The sequence below is a fragment of the Glarea lozoyensis genome (genome assembly GCF_000409485.1).
Source record: "Glarea lozoyensis ATCC 20868 chromosome Unknown GLAREA14, whole genome shotgun sequence".
NCBI classification, from domain to species: Eukaryota; Fungi; Ascomycota; class Leotiomycetes; order Helotiales; family Helotiaceae; genus Glarea; species Glarea lozoyensis.
Genome location: NW_007360988.1, coordinates 876,315 through 898,588, shown reverse-complemented (window position 1 = coordinate 898,588; position 22,274 = coordinate 876,315). Strand labels below are relative to the sequence as shown.

The window sequence follows — 22,274 nt, the reverse complement described above, 5'->3', positions numbered from 1 at the left end:
GATTACAACCTAGACAACCACCCTGGAATATCGCAATGTCCCAATCAATGACTCCTTCTCGACCATCCACACCTGTGTCAAGAGCTCCCACAGCGCCTTCGACCCCAGTCACTGGATCATGGAAGCATCCCCGACTGGATGAGATTATCAAACGCCAGAATGCCTCAACTTTCTCCGACCGAAGCATCAGAATAATCGCATATAATCTGGGGGGTCTGCTTGTTGTATGGTTTATCGGCAGAGCACTATGGACGAAGTAGGCGGTTCCCCTTACCGGCGTGATGATAACTAACAAAGAGCAGCCTTCCAAGTCTCTTTTCTCCCAATTCGATCTTGCAGCCATATGCGACATGGGGATATTTCCTACTACATGCGTTGTTTATCTATAATATTTCGACAGCATGCGCGCCACTCGTTCGTACTCAAGATAATATGGAAGATATCCCTCTCACACCGGCGCAAAGAAAACTGTTTGGACTGCCACCAAGCACTAAAGCGGCTACACCTGATGCGAGATACTCTACGCCGCCTAGATATAAAAGAACTCCTACATTAAACAATTCCCCAGGAAGTAAAGGAAGCTTCCCGAATTCGCCGTTATCTGGAAAGGGAAAGGATAGTCCACTTGGAGAGAGTTTTGGTTCACAGTTCTCGCCAGGCGCCAGTCCGCTGTTGCAAAAAGCTATGGGAGGCGGTATTGGAGCGGGTCTGGGAGGGTCGAGAAGACATTCATACGGATCCGGCAGCCCATTAGGACCTGGTGGATCTAGGTTTGGTGGTGCGCCCGATGTGCCAGGTACACCCAGCCCTTCTGGAGCAAAGAATCCCTCAGTAGGATTGAACAGCAAGTGGCTATACGACAAAGAAAGAAGAAATTCGGGAAGTGCGCGATTGTATACGTAGTTATGCTGTATGAATAGTTGCTGTCAAAATTATATACCCCTCGGGCCCTGCTTACCTCGCGCACGAAACACGAACTCATGAATCCATGAGTGTAATATCTGCTAAAATTAAGCAGCGGCTTTGATCTAAATTCTCCACTAAATTTCAATACCGCTCCGCTTCAAAGTTGTGAATCTAAAATATGCCCAGTCAACCTTAGCCTTCTGCGACATCATACTTCCGAGGCTGGCCAGGCCAGGGCTCATCGACAACCTAAACTAACGACTACACAAGCACCCAGCGTAATTTACATCAACCCGACCGATGCAAGACACACATCGCGATGGGGGCATCCGACTCGAAGCTCACGTTTAAGCAGGGCATTTTCAAGCTCTCGGAGGAAAAAGATATTGCTGCCGACGATCCCTATTGGGCGTCTGTAAGAAGGAACCTTGAAGCCATTATGCGCATCAGAACTAACAGCATGATTGCAGTTCTGGGAGCTCCCAGAGACAACAGAGGATATTTTCAGTTTATTTTCGCCAGCAGATATACGGAGGACCAGAGACACCGCATTGGGAAACCTAGAAACGCTCATCCTCGCTGTTACGAGCCGCCTGTTCATCTTGCGACACCACCCATCGTTTCCCGACCCAGAGATCGCACCAGAGAAGGACGCTCTTAATTGCGTCAGGGTTCTCACACGAATACTTCCCTATCTATACGAGGCCGATCAATTGCAACCATGGGAAGATAAGTTCTTCTGGGGCGTGAGGAGGAAACGAACACGGTAGGAAGGGCGAGGAGATAGCCATGCGCTTCAACTGACAATGAGCCAGGCAAGCATCATTGGCCCGAAACGTACTATTCGATGAATCACAGGAAGAGTTAGCAAAGCTTGAAGCGGCCGGGGAAGAGTTTGAGGAGGTCAAGCCTTTGGCGGAGGAGTTGATAGATACCCTGATTGATTTGCTCTTTTTCAGCGATTTCACCCTTCCCAAGGCACCGAACGTTAAAAACAAAGTCACCTATGCGATATGGTCTAGTGGAGTGGGATGCAATACTCCCGTGGCGACGAGCAGGGAGTACGAAAGCAATAGGACGGAAATACTTCGTTTACTATTGACTATGACAAGTCAGAGCATGTATATGTCCGCAAATCTTTTGCCAGTGACGGGAGTGAAGGCCATATCGTACATTGTTACCTGCCCAGATAAGCAGGTGGTCTTGTCGACTTTGTGCTCCTTGTTGAACACTGTAAGTTTAGTTTTCATAGCCTGTTTTGGCGCTGCTAACCACCCTCTAGTCCTTGAAGTATAATCCAGCCTCATGGAAAATACCATACAATGTTCAGGTCTTCAAAGATCCTAAACTAATATTTGTTACATACGCACTACAGGTAAGTGTTAACGCTACCAACTGTGAGGCGGTTCCCCTAACATGACCATGGCAGTTCATGCTCGTTGTTGTGCTTTACCCAATACCAGAATCAGACCCAAACCACACCAAGAAGAGTAAAGAAACCCTTCTGTTTGTTTGCTCGGCAGATACTGACATATGATAGACTACTTCCGTCACTTCCTTGGAAGGTTGCATCGGCCGCAAGACTTCCAGTTTATCACTGAGGGCATCACGAGAGTGCTCAACTATCCGCTCCATGCTAGCACCTCTTATATTCCTGGAAACCAGCAGACTAACAACAAGCTTACTTCTGAGATGATAATGTTATTTTGGGAGATGACCCAGTGCAACAAAAGATTTCGATCTTATATCATTGATACGAACCGATCTCACGACTTTCTAGTCTTATTGCTCTACTACGCGATCGATTACAAACTCGATGCATCGAAACAAGGTATTGTGCGGATGTGTGTTTTCATACTACAAACACTCAGTGTCGAGAAAAACTTCGGCTTGAGTTTAAATAAGAAGTTTGAAAATCAGGAAACACTACCTGTCACTATTCGGCTACAGAACTTCAATGGTTCTTATGCGGACTTCCTCATCCATGTATGACCGCTAGGCAATTCCCACAAGACATCATACTAACAAGAGCCAGTCTATTTACAACATAATCACAACGAGCCAGGGGAAACTCACTGCCATATACCCGGCTCTGCTAGCTGTTATCAACAACGTTTCTCCACACCTGGAGAACCTGAGTGCTTCAGCATCCTCCAAATTACTACAACTATTTTCTTCCATGTCATCGCCCGGCTTTCTCCTAGGCAATGACAGCAATCACGATCTCCTTCACTCTCTGCTTGAGAGTATGAGCTCCATTGTTGAGCATAAATACTCTAGTAAGTTTCAATGGAATCAACACCAGATATAAAGCTGATTATCCGAATAGAGAACCCAAATTTTGTATATGCTATTTTACGGAATAAGAAGCGATTCGAAGGTGTGTAGCATTCTTTTGTTGTGGTCGTAGTCGTTTCTTTTCACTAACTGATCCTAGCGTTACGATCGTTTACATTAGAGAGTGGCCAAGAAGAAATTGAAAGAAGAAATAAGCGTAGAAAAGAGCGGGCTTCTGACCCGTCAGATCTGAGCGAAACCCATGGCCGTCGAGGCTCTGCTGATAGCATTAGAAGTCCGTCTTCGAGCCGTCCTCGAATACCGGCTTTAAGTGACGTCCCTGAAGAAGACGGTACGTTTGCAATTGGAGACGATGAAGACGATGAGGAGGATGACGACCATCAATCTACTCCAGCAGAGTCTACACCTACAGAGCAACCCTCGCGAGCTTCATCTGTGTCATCCGGAATCGACGAAGTACCTCAACAATTACGAGGGATGTCGGAGAAGGCACGTGGTAAAATGCCGGGTAAGTTATCTGCGTACATTACCTATTGCTGCTACATTCACTGACAATATTTCAGCTGGTATGCCCACATTTTCCCGCCAGAATAGTACCACATCTCTCGCATCCTACACAACAGCAGGGTACTCAGCAACCGGCGCCTTCGAACCGACGCCAGCTTGGATAGAATCTTGGCTTCCGGAACTTCCACTTCATACCTTGCTAACTCTCCTCACTCATCTTTCACATCTTGTTCCCGGTCAATCACCTACAGACACACCAACCCCTCAGATCCTCCGCACTATACTCAAATCACCCTTCACAGTGGAGCCCTCACCCATAAAAATCCAATACTTTGAGTGGTCACCGCTCTCTCTGGGGTGGTACGAATCACTACTGTGGAGTTTCGTTTTCACTGCCGAGATGCAAGTCGCCAAAGGCACGGTAGGTGTTTGGAACGGAACTGGTATTCGACTATTCAGGGTAGAGGCTGTAGCATCTTCAGGCCCAACTCTAAGTTCCCCACGCGGTGCAGTGGATGCTGTAGGTAGTACTATCGTATCTAGAATTGGGAGTATGAATCTTAGGGGTGTGGGTAGTACGGGTGGGGATCAAGGGGAGAATATTAGTAGAACGGGCACGGGTAGCGGGACTGGAACTGGGCTTGGAGTTGGTAGGACTATCTAATCAGACGAAATGTATAAGATTAGATTAGTGAAACGATATAGTGATGGGATTGATCCTCGATATCATGCGCGACGAAGCGGGGAAGGCATGGGATTTCATGGGTTACTTTGCATGAATCAATCAATTTAATTATGGCGAGTGGAAAATACTGCCCAACAGTCAGCGTTTCGTGGTTATCCTTCACCTCCCTAACCTGTCCTGTCACCATGGTTTTCGGCTTCAAATCCATTTTCCACCTCGCGATAGCGAGTATTATACCTAATATCGACATATATAATAATCGTAAATGTTACTTAGAGGCAAAACCTGCGGAACATGAGCAACAAGTTCTCACCATTCAAGATCTGAATGAAAAGGTGATAGTGTAAAAAGTAGTCTACCAAATATTGTGGTTTCGACTTCTCATTGTCCATCGTTCCCAGTTTCCCGCCGTGGCAAAAAGCGCACACGTATACATAAGTCTAGACCACAGGAACACATCACCTTTCTCCCATCAACTTCCCAGAATCTCCTCGGTCTTTGCATGTCAGGTTAGAGTCACCATCCAGGAAGATATAAGATCTTCAAAAAGCTCTGCACAGCCACATCTCGTTTCGGCCCTGCAGCACACGTGTGGCTAGAGTGCTTGTTTCACCGGGGTTTTCTGGCGGAAGGTGGGTTTTTTCCAGCGATGGAATGGCCTGATTTGATGGTGTGGCGTCAGAATTTGTATGGTGCGCCACACTTCGCGACAGGGGTTGTGGGCATGGGTGACTGTAATACAAATTGTTTCAAGCAGCCACTTTCTTTTCTGTGCAGATTTTGTGGTTTGTTATGAATTTTGTATTTTTCGGGCTCATGTCGCGAGTTTTGGCTTTGTAGTTTGAGTTGTGAGAAAGCCCTGACTGTGGAGAGGGCGATAGTATCATTACCGACTTTGAAATCAAACCAGCCGAAGGATTGGAGGGAGAGGGAAAAATACAATCTTGGGCGCGTAATTTGCGAAGTAAGAATATTGAGCCCAGGCGCAAGGTCGTCGAGTAGGGCTTTCATCAGCATTGCCTTTTCTTGGCAAGGGTGTAAAAATGGGTTCTCTTGGTACTACAAGCAAAGGGAAAGGGAAGGAGAGGATGGTTGAACCAGAGATGATCATTTCGCCAGGAAGTGGAATAGGTTCAAGTGGAGAAGCTAGAGAGGGAGGGGAGCAGGATCAGGAATGGGAAGTCAAGCCGTATAAAATTCATGTAAGTATTTGGCGTCATTGAAGAAGGTCACTTCGTTTGAGCTGATTTGAACTTTAAGGTTTCGAGCAAATACCTTACTCTTACTCACAAGAAGTTGGAGTTGACAAGACTGCCTCATGAATTGCTGGTTCCAAAAGAGAGGGAGAGGGAATACGGTGTTCCCAAGAGTGAAATAGAACCACTAATAGATTTTTGGTCAGTACAATACTCAAGTGTTTATCGCGTTTTCTAATTTCTCGACAGGACAGAAACATATTCATGGCGAGAGCAAGAAGCATATCTGAACATCAGAGTGCCTCAGTTTCGTGTTGCTCTGCCTTTACCAGCGAGCTCAAGTCCACCACTTCGCGTTCATTTCGTTCACCTCAAATCCCAACACAGTAACTCCGTCCCGTTACTCGTCGTTCCTAGCTTTCCAGTTACGAACCTCAGTCTCACGCAAATATTTGAGCCTCTGACGAACCCTCCAAATCCTAGAAGCGAGCAACCATTCCATATTGTTGTCCCTTCGATACCTGGGCTAGGTTTCAGCGACCCATTTTCCGTTCCAGAAGCGGAAAAGGACGTGATGAGGCATACCGCAGGTCTGTTCGATGCACTGATGAATCGACTTGGATACGAATTTTATCTAGTTACAGCAACCGGAAGCGGAATATCAAGTGCTGCAGCTGTAGATTATCACCTGCCCCGAATTATCGCAGAAACATTTCCAGAAAGATGTTTAGGCGCGCACTTGCTCGACCCTGTCGCCGAAGTACCAAGGGTTGCGAAAGAACCTGTCTTATGGGCGAAATGGAATGTCGCGAAATTCTTTCACGCAAATGCTTTCGGTTATACTGGAGAGGATTGGAAAGCTCTGAAAACATACGAAGCGAAGGCAAGAGCCGCCAAATCGACGAATGGAGCCGATCGACTTCCTTCGAAGCGAAGACGAGAAGTCAAAGGATATGGCGTTATGAGTGCGCTTGGCCTGCGGGAGCCTAACACCTTATCATATGCTCTATGCGACTCACCTGTGGGACTGTTGAGTGTTGTTTGCAGTACGCTCAGGAAAAGAAGTCCATCGCATCAGCTGAGTGACACACAGATCATCGATCTTACACAGCTTGCCTGGTTACCGGGTGTAGAAGCTGGCGCAAGATTCTGGTCGACAGCAGTGAAAGAAGCGGCGAACGAAGTAAAGAAGTCTGCGTCCAGAACACGGGTTGCAATTACAGTGTTTGGTGTGGATGGACTTGATTCACGTGGTTATCTCTGTCCGGCTTGGACTTTCAATAGACACGATGTGGTGTTTACTCAAAGAATACCTGGGAAGCCTGGGTTGGTTCCATTTGAGAGGATAGATGTAGTGGTGGCTGGTATTCGAGGACTGGCTATGGAGATAAAGAGGTTCGATCCGAGAATAGTGGTCTCACCGTTAGAAGAAGCTGTCGTCCCTAAGACCGTCCATGAAGTGGCTACCCCCGATGAAGATGGGCATGGTATGCAGCTAGAAGTTGAAAGTCCTGACACTGTGGTCGCTTTTGAGACAACTCGTTCATCTCGGGGCCGCCCCTGATCATTTCATTTTTAATTCACTATGTCGGGCTGCCCTATTATTAGTTATTGGAGTATGTCGAGCGTTTGCGAGGAAGATTCGGAAGATACCCAAGCTAGAATATTATATGAGTAATATATTAATAAATTTGCTATATCAATACATAGCTTCACATGTCTGTGCACAGTGCGTCATAGATAGGTCTTCAAAGTGTGCGCTAGAATGTCTGATTCCCATACTAGTTTTAAACATATCTCATGTGAATCATTCTTTCAAATGGAACTAATATGAGTGATGGATTTTCTCCTTCTATCACACATGCCTTCATAACAAATAAACTAGAGACAAAATCCTGAAATTCTCCGCCAATTTATATTCCAGTTGGGAAACCAACTAAACCCTCATGTAAATGGAACTTTAATGACATCACGACTTCATGATCCCAAATCTCCTGACACTCCTGTCGAAAGACCCCAAGGTATGAAAGGCAATCAAGCTCAACTTCTTCTTTCATCCTATACCATCAAAAACCCCAGAACGTCAGTTAGAAAGAAGAACGTAGAGTCAATTAATGCAAGTGCTTTTTTAATGTATTTTGCAGGATGTAGTCCATAAATAAGCACGACAGCAAAGCAGATGTGCCAGACATAAACACTGCAAGTAGTTTTATATCACACATAAGATTAGCCAATTTCTCCTGAAACATCTATCAATAAAAGGGTGAGAACATCAGTAAGGAAATTGATAGACTTACATTTTATGGACGTTTCAATTCTTGATTGCTTCCAAGCAGGACTCTCAGTGTCACGCATGTTGGCATATAGAATCGCACCAATCTCAGCTCCGAATATTCCAATATAAACAGATTCCGAAAAGGCATGAACTTCGTGTTCATAACCGTACTTCCAATTTGCGCTGAACTCTTTGGCTAATTCAAGCGGAATATTGTATTCTTCATTGAGGACTCGTGAAAAGTTTTCTCGGATCTTTGTTGCTGCTGACTGATTTGACAATTTGTTGAGTCTATATGAGCTCATGATGTCGATAGTGTAATATGTGTATGCTTATTGCGAAGTATGATGAAATATGCTTTGCTGCGAATTCAGAACGTTTTTGGAAGTGCTTTTGCTACACGGGCTAAATAAGCAACTGTTGAAGATGCCTGTTCTAAGCTCGAGGGAGATGAAGGAATGGTACTTATACAATGAATCCCACGCTGTAGGAATAATCCGAGGAAGAGTCATAGAAATATAGAAATCTTCTACCCTCCTCCTTGAGCACATTTCTTTTCAAACACAAGCGCAATCTGCCTTCTGAAGACCAAGCATACAACAAAATTGGAGCAGTTTTGACATTAAATCAAAACGCTGAACAATTTTTTAAGTACCAACAAATTATGGAAAATTTGTAAACATGTGATTGGTAAGAAACAGGGCGGCAAACAAAATAGCAACACCTCTGTAACCAACAATCTTCATCAACATAGTACTTGTGTTGGTTCTCAATTTGATAGTGGAAACTTTCTTTAGTGGTATTTTCTTCTTACTGTGCCTTTCCCCCTGCCTTCTTTTGTTTTACCAGCAATCCGGAATTGAATTTCAATACAAGATGTGAAATTTGCTATTTGTTGAAGCATGGAAGCAGAAAATCAACCGTAAGACGCAATCTTGAGCTAAGCTGGGACCAAGCTGCTGTATCTGCGAGCTTTTTCACAGCCTATAAGAGATGATCAGAACAACAATAATTCAACATTTGACTAGTGTTCGCTATTCCCTTTAATCTCCTGGATATTGCTCAGATAATGTGTGAGCCGAAGAATGAATCGAAAAATGAAAATAGTCTTATTCTAACCCTTCCCTGATCAGATTGATGACAGACAAATCTGTGATCATTCGAGGTGTTGCCTAGGACCGGACAGTTTCAACGAAGCTGCTTACAGCTACATGTGAGCCACCCAAGACGACACAGTTGCTGCTAACATATGTCAAGATTCTCGGGAGTTTGTTTGATCTCGTGGTCTTTTTTCATGCTGTACTCCGAATGAAAGGAAAGCCAACCCGACGATACGGGCTGTCCCACGATAGGCCCAGAAAGATTTCTAGGCGTAGTCTTGACACTCTGAATAATAGGAATAGGAATAACTGGTGCGCCAAGAATGCTAGCAAACAAAAGAAATCGGCTTCATTGATTATACGAGGTTGAGCGACTCAGATGACCGTTGAGATCCCAAGGCAATCAATGCTGTGCAACCAGCTAAATGCGACAAGTCGAACCTCGCGACTAGTGGACTGGTGTTCTGACAGTGGCATACATGTGCAAAGAGAGTTGTCAAAATAGCCACGAAGGTCAGAAATGTGGCTCCTTGAGGATCGCTTGAGCCTCAGCGCGAGATCTTATTCTGGGCTCTAATTGACATCAAATTGCTGGGAGGCACAGATGTTGTCAATTGGCAAATCAGCCTCCGTAGGTTATCGCTTATGCCAAGTGCGAGTAAAAATGAAAGATAAGACAGCTGGGCCAATTGAACGGATCCACGATGTGTTAGAACAATTGTGTCCCGGTTGGATGTCGGTTGGATCTCGATTGGAAGGGGACAGAGATTGCCTTTTATATGTTTTTGGCGATGTCGACAAATGAGCTCACAGGCGACAGTCATTCACGTGAGATAGACATCATGGACACCAGTATCATGATAACGCGAGCATCATGACCCACGCGCAAAGACATCGTGGTTGAACGTCAACACGGACTCTCGACTTTGGAGTAACAATGCAGGGACTTGTGGGTCGTCCTCCGTCCTGTCAGTCTGCCAAGGAGGGAGATTGGGGAGTGAGCGGCAGATTGGAGCAAGAGCGTGGCATGTGCAAGGAAGTTATCCTCCCCCTGTCGAAAGATTGACGCGCAGTCCACTTCAAACCGACAACCAACCTTGTTGACGTTCAAAAAAAGGTGTCCAATCTCGCATCCTTCCAGCTACCTCTTCTGCTTCTCTTTATTTACTTTATCACTTCTTTCCTTTCTCGAAAGTTAGGTACTGCTTCACCGAGGCGAAATTGTTCTAGGAACAAAGAAAATCCAGTCCCTCAGCCACAATAATCACTCGGGGGCCCCACAACACATTCACCCTCTGCGAAGAAGAATATCGCCCGATACCCCTCGAGCCACCGTTCGATAGATACCAACGTTGCACACCATTCACGTCTTCGATACCTGTACTTCAATTCGAACAGCAATCCATTCCATTAAAACGACCAGTACCAGATTCCCGCCGGCTGTGAACCATCGCCCTCTTTGACCTACCCGCGTCTGCCCCGAATGACATCGCGACCATGCATTTGACCCGACCAAGAGCCATCCATCCAAGAGGCGGACTTGACTGCTAAAAGCCAGCCAAGCTTCTACTCTTGCGTATGCTTGGGGGAGAGGAATCCAACGACTCCATAACCACTTCTGATCATCTCCATCTTCTTCATTCCCAGTCGCAGCCATGATGAACTTCTCATCCATCGTCATGGGCATATGGAACCAGATCAAGTCCCTGAAGCCCGCCTTCATCTCCAAAAACCCCCATTTCAATTTCATTAACATACACTGTAAGTCTGGCCACGACTGATAACATCAATTGGAGTAGGTGCTGACAAGCCGCAGACTTCTGGATTATGGGCTGGGCACTCACCGGGTCCATATGTATATTTGCGAATGGCGGAATACATTATATCGACGCCCTCTTTCTCGGCAGTGGTGCAGCCACACAGAGCGGCCTCAATACTATCGACATAAATCTGCTCACTACATGGCAACAAGTGGTTCTCTATATCGTTCCAATGCTTACGAATCCGATCACGATAAACTCGCTCGTTGTAGTATTTCGATTGGTTCTTTTCGAGAAGCGGTTCAAGAAGATAGCGGCAGAGTCAAAGAAGAATCGTCGAAGTATGGCTAAGACCTTCTCTCGATCCAGGACTACCGAGCAGAATATTGACAGTGAAGAGATGGGTGTGCGTGGTCGAAGCATTGTTGTCATGCACAATATGACTGCTTCCAACGGCATGAGTACTGATCGAAGTAGAACCGAGGAGTTTGCGCACCACATGGAAAAAATCAACGCCATTGAGGAAGAACCCGCAAGATCTTCGAATGATTCTGATGGTACAAAGAGACAGCCTTCAGCAAATGGAGCTCGTTCGAAGTCTCCTGGGGCCGCCGATCGACCCTCTACCGGTATCAAGTTTGCAGACCAACATAAGCCCAGTGAGAAAACCATTGCTTATGGTGAGCTCAACAATGGTATCGTCGACGAGGAAGAACGCAGACCATCGCATCGTTCTCCCGAAGAACATATCGCAATCCTCGAACGTCAGCGCAAACAAGATGATGGCGCCGTTTTACGTATCCCAGGGCCTAGAGATGCGGACGCTGGAGTTGCTCCACAAGCAGTAGATGATTCTGATGTTATCAGCAGAACGATGTCCAGGAGGGCGTCTACACTGCAATCGCATACTGCGGACACAGACGCAGTAGCTCTTAACGGAGATGACCATCCTACGTTTGATAACGAAGCCGCAAAGCCTCGCAATATCACCATCGCTGAGCCCGAAAAAGAACCAGCGGGTGAACGTGCCACGAAGGACACTAGTGGTGCGAAGCATAGCAACGCCGGGCTTAGATTTCGACGAAGTCGACTTTCAAGATACACAACGGAGAAGGATGATGAAGCGTCTAGCACCACGCCGGCAACCAGAACTGGCACTTTCCAAGCAATAAAAAGTGCTCTGACTAGCTCAAAAGACGAGGGTGCACCTTACTTGAGTTGGGAACCAACAGTTGGGCGAAACTCCGCATTCGTTGATCTTACCGAGGATCAGCGAGAAGAGCTAGGTGGCATAGAGTATAGGTCGCTCAAGTCTCTCGCAGCAATTCTGCTCTGCTACTTTGTAGGGTTCAGTCTGCTGGGAATTGTAAGCTTGCTGCCATGGATCCTTGAAACTGATACCTACGGTTCTGTTGTCAGCAATGCTGGCCAGGGAAAAACTTGGTGGGGTATATTTACAGCCAACTCAGCATTCACAGATTTAGGTTTCACACTTACGCCTGATAGCATGATATCCTTTCAAACAGCAGTATGGCCGCTACTGATCATGACATATCTGATCATAATCGGCAATACTGGGTTTCCAATCATGCTTCGCATTATCATCTGGGTCCTGGCTAAAGTTGTGCCTAAGAATAGTGGAATCTGGGAGGAGCTGAAATTTCTTCTTGACCATCCTCGTCGATGCTTTACTCTCTTGTTTCCTGCTGGAGCTACTTGGGTATTGTTTCTGATTCTCTGCGGCTTGAACGGACTGGATCTGTTGTTCTTCATCATACTTGACGTAAGTTTGTGTTCAATTTTCATTTGCCAACCAATACTAACTTTCTGTAGTTCGGCAATTCCGTAGTTACACAGCTTCCAGTTCACATTCGCTTCCTAGATGGCTGGTTTCAAGCTGCTTCTACTCGAACTGCTGGTTTCGCCGTAGTCAATCTTGCTCTTCTGCACCCTGCGATACAAGTTTCCTACTTGATCATGATGTACATTTCCGTTTTGCCCATAGCCATGTCCGTCCGAAGGACCAACGTCTACGAAGAAGATTCTTTGGGCGTCTATGGCAGTTCTGAAGAAGAGAATTCCGATGCAGCAGAGCCATCGTACATTGGCGCACATTTGAGACGTCAGTTGTCGTTCGATTTATGGTACATTTTCCTGGGCTTCTTCATCATCACCATCTCGGAAGGTAGCCGCCTCCAGAGTGGCGATCCAGGATTTTCGATGTTTAGCGTGCTTTTCGAGATCGTGAGCGCGTACGGTACTGTTGGCTTGTCTCTGGGCTACACCAATATCAATGCGTCTTTCTCGGCAGAATTCGGAGTCATAGCGAAGCTCGTGATCATTGCTATGCAGATTCGTGGTCGTCATCGTGGATTACCATACGAGCTCGATAGGGCTATCCTTCTGCCTAGCGAACAATTGGCTAAGAGAGAAGCGGACGCTGCTGCTCGAGCCAGACGCAATTCAGATCTCACACAGGTGAACACGAGAGGCACGAAGCTTGACCGAACGGCGAGTCGAGCAACTTCGAGTAGGGGTGGCCAGAACTTTTTTAGCGGCCTCCTGCATCCGGGTCCTACGATCCCAAACAACAATCTCGGTGCCATACGGACCAGACCTGTGCGAGAACGTAGACACAGCATTGCTACGACTCCAATGCGAAGAGGTTTGTCTAGGAGCATCAGCCCTACGGCAACAGGAATCATGGCACGGGAGAATCACGCAATGGGTATGGCATTAGGCGGTGACGGTGCAGAGAGCCGTGGCCGAACAGAAGGACGCAGGAGTTTCTTCAAAGACGGCGTCAACCCAGCTCCCGCACCAGATGCGCAATGATCGGAGAAAGATCATTGCATTGTAAATATTAGAGGATACCCTGTTTGAACATTTTGCTGGGAGTTTGGCTTATATATTATGGGTACGTTTTAATTTGCCTCAAGGCACGGAGTTCATGTTCATGGGAACTCGCCTTTAGCTATAGCTATATTGGCTTGAGATAGAAGAAGGTCTTCACACGCGGTGTTCGTGGGGTTAGATGGCTGGGCCGGCATACTTGCTGATGATGGGTGGCTTCATTTTGGGAGATAGACGCCTCGATTATAGTACATTAGCATATACACGCATACATAGAAAATTACATACAACGACATACACATCATTGCTAATACTCTTTCCGTGATAAAAATATATGAGACTGTGCTCTTTGCCCATTGTGCCATACAGTTCTTCATTGAAACTTTCGACATGTTCCAGGTCTCTGGAGAGTTGCCATTACCTGGTAGCGTAGGTCGCGAACATTTCTGAGTATCACAGGAACACCAAAAAGAGCTGTATTTTCATGCAAAGGGATAGTAGGCCACTCTCACTTACCAGAACAGACAAGCATGCGTGGTTTATGTTGTTAAAACATCAAAATGGTAACATCCAGATAGAAAGTTAATTCTGGCTGTAACTCAGCAACTATAATCCAGAGAGTGTGGATTATGAACGGTTATGATAAGGAGTCACTCGTTCGGTTTCAAATATAAGGGAGCCTCAGTATTTAATCACCATCTCGTTCACTCCAACCCTTCTTCTTATTCTCTTTTTTCACCAACGATTCATTCTCCACAACCACCCAACCTGAAGACAATCTTCAGCTCTAACTTTAATACATCACTATCACCAAACAGCTTTAACACACAAACCAAATCATGAAGCTCCTCATCGCCCTCCTTCTCCTCCTCACATCAACTCTCTCCCTGGCATTCCCAACTCTACCACCAATTCCCGACATATTTAACGGCACCTCCTCCCTTGCTCCCCGCAACAAGGTAAGTCATCACCTCACCTCACCTCAACTAACTTTCAATCTAACTCATCTTCACCAGGACGGCGTGCACTGCTGTGACAACAACGGCCGCGGTTGGAAATACGTCCCCGTCAAAAAATTCGAACCCCTCATCCACGATCTCAAAGACTACTACTTCGGAAACGACCACAACATCCAACTCACTCCCGGCCCCGCTGCTTGCAAAAGTCTCGAACCATGTCGCGGTGGAGCTCAGATTTTGATTTGCAATGATGTATGTTCTTACTTAATATTCTATCTACTGTGTGATGAAGTGATAAATATTGAAGGTGAAGATTGCTGACTGTTTGATACAGCAACGGAACTGGATCGCGCCAGATCGTCTATATATTGCTTCGTATGCAGAGGACATTATCAGACAATGCTCGGTCTATAAGGAGGTTTCGCATGCTATTTTTGCGTGGCAGGTTTGTGGACAGGAGTTTGATACTGATCAGTATAATGTTATTTTGAAGGGGTGTTAGGAGTGGCTGGTGGGTTAGCAAGGAAGGTGAGGGATGGTATTGATTTTCGGTGGGGAAGTGGTTTGAGGATGAGATTTCGTGGTGAGAACTTTGCGTGGTTTTACTTGCGATGGATTTAAATCTTATGGAATCGTTGCCAGTTGTGATATCGGTTTACTTTAAAAATCATATCAACCATTCCGCTATCAGGCGACAGCCAAACCCAACTCTTAGTCCTCAAACCTACTGATATTCATGGCAGTTTTCAAAGGCTAAAATCAACCGGCGATCTCGAAATGAAATTCTGTTCATCGATGTGAGAAGTCTGGAAACTGGGTTGCAAACTGGATCTACTGCGATTCCATCTGGAATTAACTACTTACAAATATGTTTTCTTCGGTTTGAACCTATTGGTGATGACTTTGAAATAATAAGTCATTTGACCCTAGCTAGTAGAACCAGGTACCTCGATACTCCAAGCTTGATGGGTGACGTTTCTCGGATCAAACACCCCCTTCCAGATATTTTCTCTAACAGCGAAAAGCTCCATTCCTTCCAAAGTTAGACTTTTGCCATTGATTAAAACTCGGTCATATAAAGCAGTCCTCATGATTGATAGCTGCATTTACGTCGATGTACATAGATCACTAAGCCGAATCGGATGTAATGATTCTTCTTGCGTTTGCAGATTGTACAACCTCAAATCGACAGATCGACGTCTCCCCTATGACTGGCAATTTGTCAAGATCCCTCGTTATTTCAGGTTTTGGAAAATATTTCGACGAAATGGGATTATGAAATGGAGTATGTCAATGCTTCCGGTGTGGTTATGAAAAAAGACATAGTTAAGCCACGTGACTCAGTTCCTATTCCTCCAGAACGAAAACGGTCACCTGACTATCACCCGGTTTTTGTGTTCTCAGCCAATCAACATTTACCATGAAGTTTTCAAAATCTAGACCCGCACGGCCCGGTTCTTATCGATCGCACTTGCATCAGATCTTCCGTAGCTGTCAGATCTGATTTCTATCCTGCTAAAAACTTGTCTAACTTCCTAAGACTTACGAACTAAGCTCGCATTACCATCATGGCGCGAGGACTTCAAAAGGTACTTCAACATTCACACTTTGTCCCATACAAGAGGCCACCTTGCCTTTTGTTGGCAACAGCAGGAAATACATCAACCTCCCTGCCACGTGGGGGCTTGTATCAATCCTAACGTTAAGATAGATCGAAGCGCAAGCCAAAGCCAATGCGGCCAAAAACAAAGGTGGCCACTCGACTCTCAAGAGCGACAAAGGCATGAAATATCAGTGTGTATGTTCATCATTCTTCAATCCAGAGACAGATGGCGATTAATCTTAAGCCAAAGAATACAACTAATATGATTTAGGTGACATGCAAACAAGAGATTGACAGTTTAAGTAACATGAAGACTCACTGGACTGTGAGTATTTAAGTTTCCAAGCTTCTGCTTCGAGCGCTCTAGAAAATATGGGTGGGGGTGTCATTACTGATTAGTGACACAAACAGTCAAAACATCCAAAGCTTGACACACCTACGGATGAATTTGCTAGTATGAGCAAGGCGCCAGCTGTTGCTGAGGCGAGTGGAAGCGCAAAGAATGCGAAGAACGGAAAAGGAGGCAAATAGTTCTGGGAAGACAGTTGAGGTAGTGGCAGGGAATTGGCGTACTGGGAAGACCATTTGTTAGACGGCCTCGAATTGAGCACATTTTTCATGTATGGCATATTTCATTTGTTTTTGTCCCCAGATGCAAGAGGTTTCATGGTTTTTAGTCATACCGCCGAGTAGAGTCATGCTGAAAGGAGAGTTCTCTGTTTAACCCTTTTTTCTTGTTCAACTCAATCAACCGATTGTGTAACTCTGATATAATCACTCCACGAGAGCTGGTTCAATCTTTTAGATATCGGTATGATCTTCATATTTCTGATGGCTTTGCGCATAATCAAGTTCTACATTTCGACGGCATTATAGTGTTTTTGAAATGTCTAGCCGAGTACACAATTGGCGAGGCAGAGGAGGCGGTGCTAGCACTGTCATCACACTGCACCAATAGAGATGTCAGCCGCTGCCAGGATTGAAGTTGGAGTTGTTGTAAAATTGGAACTTCCAATCGCTAATGAGGATTCGAAACTGCTGGGCTGTACGACACCAACTTTACGTCAACCCAAAATGTGGCTTCATCACTGAAGCCCGATTAAATTTAACTGGGTTCGCACTCGTAAGGCATACTCATTACCAACCCGTTCTAACTGCTCGTTTTTCTTTTGCAATAGACTTGATCCCAAGCCTTTGCAAGAAAAACTTTTCAAAATGACCGTAATGACGAAATTACGATGGTATTTCTTGTTCGTATTAACAAGTACGGCCCAATGTTTACTGCCTCGATCGGTTTCTCAGAATATTTTGATGTTGAATCGCCAGACTGCCAGTAACGATCAGAGGAAGGAGGTCGAGGTGTTTGAGAGAGTACAGTACTCAAATTGCTCTGATCCTGCCACAGATATATTCGAGTTATCGTACATGGAAGTATACCCACGTGCTCCTAAAATGTTAGTTCAAACACACAATCCCACTCTGACTATTGCACACGATTCTTCATAAGTCACTTACTGACTGCAAGAATTTAGTGGTGATTTCTTTGAAGTCGCAGTTTCTGGGCGTTTCAAAGAAGACACAGGTGACTTACCATGGTTCACCTTGGGAATGGCAGTCAACGATGTACCTGTTTCCCCGGATGGGATTCGTGGCGAAGGTCCGCTGTGCGATCTTGAAGTTTTCCAATATATGCAGTTCAAAAATGACCGCGGTACGGAGTGGCATCGGAGCTGTAGGCCAGGAATCAAAGAGGGCTATGCAAGAATTGGAATGCCGATTTTGCAGATAGATCAGGGCGCAGAGGCTGGTACGTGTTTGATAACACGATGGTTTAATACAGTGCTAATGAAGTGTAGCTAAATACTCATTACGCTTTGATGCAACTACGGCGGATGAGAGAAGTATATTTTGTATTGAGTTTACCCATCACTTGGAGAGGTGACAGTGCCTGGTTGAGAAGTCGTTTGGTAGGAACTAAGGGCAGTTGAGACCGATGGGGAGCTCCAGTTGTCTTGCTAAATGCTAAAAGCCCAAATATACTTTCAGATGAATAATTTAAAGTATGCACGAACACGATTTGACGTTTAAAACTTCTTCGTTGCCTCTTTTTGCCTTGCTGCAGTAACTATTGAAACAATCTGTTCGTACACTGTAAACACAATGCCTCCACTGAGTACTAGACGACCTAAACGCATTGTACTTCCCCTCCAGAAGCCCATGGCTCCCGAGTCTTTGATAACACTTCTGAATGCTTGCAACGTAGAAGCTCCAGCTGCACTCTGTGAGCGTGTCTTAATTGTGTCGAATGGCTGGGTAGCATAGACTGTGATTGTACCAGCCAAGGCACCAGTCGCGAATGTGGTTGCTGTATTCTGCTTCATTCCGTAGGTCTTACACTTCTCTCGCAAAACATTATAGGAGCCCATTCTGACCGCAGAGGTTGCGGATTGCTTCATAGTTGTGGAAGCTAGGCCCTTATATAGATTCTGCAATCCACCTGTTCTGATCAAGGACTTCGTTGCATCAATAGTACCCTTGAACTGCCGCGCTTCTTTAGCATCATCAATTCTATACTCCATCAGCTTTGGAAGATACGTGGGTTTGGCATTGAACTCACAAAGCTGTTTTGATCCGCTCAGTTGGCGTTACAGCAACAATACTCTCTACAGCACCAGCCACCATACCAGCAAGAAGCCCTCTCAGCGGCGAAAGTTTACCATCTTCTGATGCTAGCGCATTCTTAATAGAGTCAAATGTTAAAAACCGTACCCCGGCTTTGAATGCAGTTCCCTGGAACCATGATTAGCAACCTTCACGTTGAATTTGTGGGATAACACATACCACCACAAGTGTTGAGCATCCGGTGTACAGCCCAGTGTAACCTTCCGACTTTATCACATCTCTCACAAGTTGAACTATCCCTTGCTGACCAGGAGCCTTACTGTGTAGCTGCGAACGTGTTTTCGCAAACTCGAAGGGATACTTATGGAATTGTCAGCCTCAATTTCGACCACATGTGGATCTCTATTCAGCAAATACCGTTACCGCAGCTTCAACGCCACCAGCGATACTTCCCGCAAACAGTGAAAGCAAAGGATTTACCCCCTTTTTCTGGACCTTGCGCTTATCTCCGATCCTCTCTAAGCGAGGAGGAGGAGGTATGAGCGGAACAGGTTGTGTTAGTTTGACATCCATCGCGAAAAAGTTAACAAAGTCATTTCAAACATCTCGGATCAGTTGAAGGCTCTAAGATACTCAGAATTTAAATCTGTGATTTAGTGATAATGAACTCCAATCTTTGTTGACGGAACACGACGATCATTTGAACCGCGGAAAGCCCTCATGAGGCCTGAGTGCCAAGACGGAATAGCGCATGTATGTCCGTGCCGGCATCTTTCTCCCTTCTGTCTTCCCCTCATCATTCCATCCCGAGGAAGAAGCCAGTTTGCAAAGCTGGACATCCATGGCATCGAATCTCCTTCCATATCCCTGTTTTGCCTCAATTGAATGCGGTATTTCGACATCCGCGAGCAGAACGGCATTTCCAACATGGATTCAACGGAGCCATTGCCGGAGAATGCCAGAGGAAGCACGAAGCGGCGGCGAGCAGCCAGAGCATGTGACTTTTGTCGAGGAAGAAAGTTGAGTGATGTATAACATTTGAGAATGTGGGCCATGACTAATTTGGATATTGAAACAGATGCGATGTGGAAATGAGCAGCCTAGATGTTGGAATTGTAAAAACTATGGCAAGGACTGTCAGTACGAGGAGCGACAGAAGTCAAGGTTTGTTCATAATTCAAGCCGCGCTAATTGCATAAGCCACTTTGTTGATGTCCAAAAGATCTTCGAAAGCTAGGATATCCTCGTTAGAAGCTGAAAACATCGCACTCAAGGAACGTTTGCAGTCGTCGAATGCCGGCTCAAGTAATTCTGCTTCCATAATATCACCAGCTGAGAATGCTACACAAGTCTCTTACAACACCCCCGCTGCTAATAATACTTCCGCACAACTACCGGTCCCAGGTCCACAAGCATCGAGTCCGCATTATGATGCTCGAGAACCTTCAGCTGATGTAGAGACTGATCGCCGCCACAGCTCTCTCACCCAACTTTCTGTCGATCAACCGGGCTATTATGGGAGAACTAGCGCTCTTTTCGAAGATACTCATTCTCAACAAAGAAATTCTCAGAAACTTGCTGGTTTCTCAGAAAAGTCTGAGCTGCAACTCATGGGAGAGGCGTCCAAGCAGAGTGAGCGCTCCTTCGGATTTATTTATTTGAGAAGCCTTTGACCATGTATAGGGCAACTGGAGCTACTAAATTACAATGCCGGACGCTTAGACTTTGACGGCTTAGATCCAGAGCTTGGAATGCATTTACTCAACCTGCACTGGAATCGGCAACACCATTCGTTTCTTATTACTTATCGGCCAGTCTTCATGCGTGACATGGCATGTCAAGGCCCATATTTCTCAAAACTACTTCTTAATGCGATCTATTTTGGCGCTTCAAAGTTCAGTCCACGCCCAGAATTTCGAAACAATCGTGAAAACTTGAAGTCAGTTGGTCTACAATTCCGCCAACGGGTTCGTGAGCTTCTAGGCGGGGCTCTAGATCGAAGCGAGATTACAACAATACAGGCATTACTCATAATGACCTCTTCCCTATTCGCACTAGGAGACGAGAGGAGTGCCGCTTGGCTATATGCTGGTACAGCATTCAGAATGATCATCGATTTAGGGATGCATGTTGACCATCTTTCCCGATCTTTCACAAGACGACTGAGTGATGAAGACATAGAAGTCAGACGTAGGGTCTTTTGGGGTGCATTTGGTAAGCCTACAAAAATGTAGTGGTTTACATTGAAAAACTAAACGTGTACAGTCGTGGATAAGATACAATCTTTGTACCAAGGCCGACCTATTAGTCTCCAAGAAGCAGATACAAGAGTCCCTATCGTGTTTCATGATACGTACGAGGAGTTGGAATATTGGATGCCTTTCGCATACTCCGACACGAAACATTACTCCGGATCTCCGGCCTACAGTGTTTCCACTTTCAGTCAACTTTGCAAATTGAGCGTTATCATGAATGATATCTTGAACAAATTGTATACTGAGAAGAGTGAGAAAAGAGGCTGCGAAACACTAGCGGAAGATCTTAAGGACTTGCAGAGAGATTTGGAAAGCTGGGAAGCTTCGCTTCCGACGCATCTTAAACTTGAAAATATTATAGATCCTGCATCCATTCCCCCTCCTCATGTTCTATCTCTTCAGTATGTCACGTTCAGCTTTTCCTTGAGGGACCCGACTAATTCAAACAGAGCTATGCATAAAGTACTTATAATACTCCTTCATCGACCCTTTGTTTCCGAAGGCCACCTCCATTCCGCTACTCCTTCGATACCCGCCAACTCATTCGTTTTATGCACGAAGGCTGCAACTCAGATCGTGGACATTCTTAAGCTTTATGACCATGCATTTTCGATACAGCACGCTCCCTATCTCATGTCATATGCGACATATGTTGCAGCGACCATACATGTCCGAATTGCCTCGCAACGCGGTCCAGGCTCCGCCGCTCAAATCAGTCTGTCTACATGTCTAGCTGTGTTCAAGAAAAATCAGGAGACTAATTGGGCTGTGCGTCGCGCAATGACTGTCATTCAGACACTTATGAAAAGAATGAATGTTTCTCTAGCGACAAGCCCCACTGTTAGTCCTATCAATATCCCAGAAAGGGACTTGAACAACTCTGCAATCGGACCCAACAATATGTCATCTCTAAACGTTCCGCATCAGACGGCTACGTCCCACATAAACACGAGTGGAGCCATTTCAACTGATAGTGCGCAGCCGGCTTCGCCGGAATTAGATATTGACGCTATCATACAGAGCTTCATCCATGATCAGCAAAACGGCATGTATAATGCTTTCCATATATCGAGTGCAACTGGACAAGCGCACTATGGACACGATTCAGGAGTATTAGACAAATCTGCACAACCTTCTTACGACATTGGTTATGATGATCTTGCTCTTCCGACCCATTTTACCGATGGCAACATGATGGAAGACATGTTATTTGGTTTTAACGGGCCGGGCCTAGATGGGAACGTGTGAACATACT

At 45.6% G+C, this 22,274-nt stretch overlaps 9 protein-coding genes across 9 annotated transcripts; 7 read left to right on the top strand and 2 right to left on the bottom strand.

The window, feature by feature from the left end:
- Positions 1-35: 35 nt before the first annotated feature.
- GLAREA_06884 (high-temperature-induced dauer-formation protein) lies at positions 36-4,490 on the top strand (the record flags this gene model as incomplete). The annotated part of the gene is made up of 13 exons (XM_008080832.1): positions 36-256; positions 303-893; positions 1,177-1,321; positions 1,377-1,672; positions 1,722-2,139; positions 2,189-2,281; positions 2,336-2,396; positions 2,447-2,892; positions 2,942-3,185; positions 3,236-3,286; positions 3,344-3,712; positions 3,768-4,361; positions 4,417-4,490. 13 exons carry the CDS (start codon positions 36-38, stop codon positions 4,488-4,490), a joined length of 3,603 nt encoding a protein of 1,200 aa, XP_008079023.1.
- A 949-nt stretch (positions 4,491-5,439) lies between these two features.
- Positions 5,440-7,156, top strand: GLAREA_06883 (alpha/beta-Hydrolase; the record flags this gene model as incomplete). Its single annotated transcript, XM_008080831.1, has 3 exons — positions 5,440-5,598; positions 5,657-5,793; positions 5,842-7,156. 3 exons carry the CDS (start codon positions 5,440-5,442, stop codon positions 7,154-7,156), a joined length of 1,611 nt encoding a protein of 536 aa, XP_008079022.1.
- A 662-nt stretch (positions 7,157-7,818) lies between these two features.
- On the bottom strand, positions 7,819-8,172 carry GLAREA_06882 (uncharacterized protein; the record flags this gene model as incomplete). Its single annotated transcript, XM_008080830.1, has 2 exons — positions 7,819-7,841; positions 7,890-8,172. The coding sequence occupies 2 exons, from the start codon at positions 8,170-8,172 to the stop codon at positions 7,819-7,821; spliced, it is 306 nt and encodes a 101-aa protein (XP_008079021.1).
- Positions 8,173-10,622: 2,450 nt separating this feature from the next.
- Positions 10,623-13,562, top strand: GLAREA_06881 (uncharacterized protein; the record flags this gene model as incomplete). The annotated part of the gene is made up of 3 exons (XM_008080829.1): positions 10,623-10,728; positions 10,784-12,510; positions 12,561-13,562. The coding sequence occupies 3 exons, from the start codon at positions 10,623-10,625 to the stop codon at positions 13,560-13,562; spliced, it is 2,835 nt and encodes a 944-aa protein (XP_008079020.1).
- An 857-nt stretch (positions 13,563-14,419) lies between these two features.
- On the top strand, positions 14,420-15,041 carry GLAREA_06880 (uncharacterized protein; the record flags this gene model as incomplete). The annotated part of the gene is made up of 3 exons (XM_008080828.1): positions 14,420-14,539; positions 14,597-14,791; positions 14,874-15,041. The coding sequence occupies 3 exons, from the start codon at positions 14,420-14,422 to the stop codon at positions 15,039-15,041; spliced, it is 483 nt and encodes a 160-aa protein (XP_008079019.1).
- Positions 15,042-16,107: 1,066 nt separating this feature from the next.
- Positions 16,108-16,673, top strand: GLAREA_06879 (uncharacterized protein; the record flags this gene model as incomplete). The annotated part of the gene is made up of 4 exons (XM_008080827.1): positions 16,108-16,128; positions 16,251-16,337; positions 16,414-16,467; positions 16,554-16,673. The coding sequence occupies 4 exons, from the start codon at positions 16,108-16,110 to the stop codon at positions 16,671-16,673; spliced, it is 282 nt and encodes a 93-aa protein (XP_008079018.1).
- A 684-nt stretch (positions 16,674-17,357) lies between these two features.
- On the top strand, positions 17,358-18,084 carry GLAREA_06878 (uncharacterized protein; the record flags this gene model as incomplete). The annotated part of the gene is made up of 3 exons (XM_008080826.1): positions 17,358-17,596; positions 17,675-17,949; positions 17,999-18,084. The coding sequence occupies 3 exons, from the start codon at positions 17,358-17,360 to the stop codon at positions 18,082-18,084; spliced, it is 600 nt and encodes a 199-aa protein (XP_008079017.1).
- A 142-nt stretch (positions 18,085-18,226) lies between these two features.
- GLAREA_06877 (Mitochondrial carrier) lies at positions 18,227-19,337 on the bottom strand (the record flags this gene model as incomplete). Its single annotated transcript, XM_008080825.1, has 4 exons — positions 18,227-18,710; positions 18,760-18,932; positions 18,984-19,124; positions 19,182-19,337. The coding sequence occupies 4 exons, from the start codon at positions 19,335-19,337 to the stop codon at positions 18,227-18,229; spliced, it is 954 nt and encodes a 317-aa protein (XP_008079016.1).
- Positions 19,338-19,842: 505 nt separating this feature from the next.
- On the top strand, positions 19,843-22,267 carry GLAREA_06876 (uncharacterized protein; the record flags this gene model as incomplete). Its single annotated transcript, XM_008080824.1, has 5 exons — positions 19,843-19,900; positions 19,965-20,396; positions 20,448-20,978; positions 21,030-21,420; positions 21,469-22,267. The coding sequence occupies 5 exons, from the start codon at positions 19,843-19,845 to the stop codon at positions 22,265-22,267; spliced, it is 2,211 nt and encodes a 736-aa protein (XP_008079015.1).
- Positions 22,268-22,274: the final 7 nt, after the last annotated feature.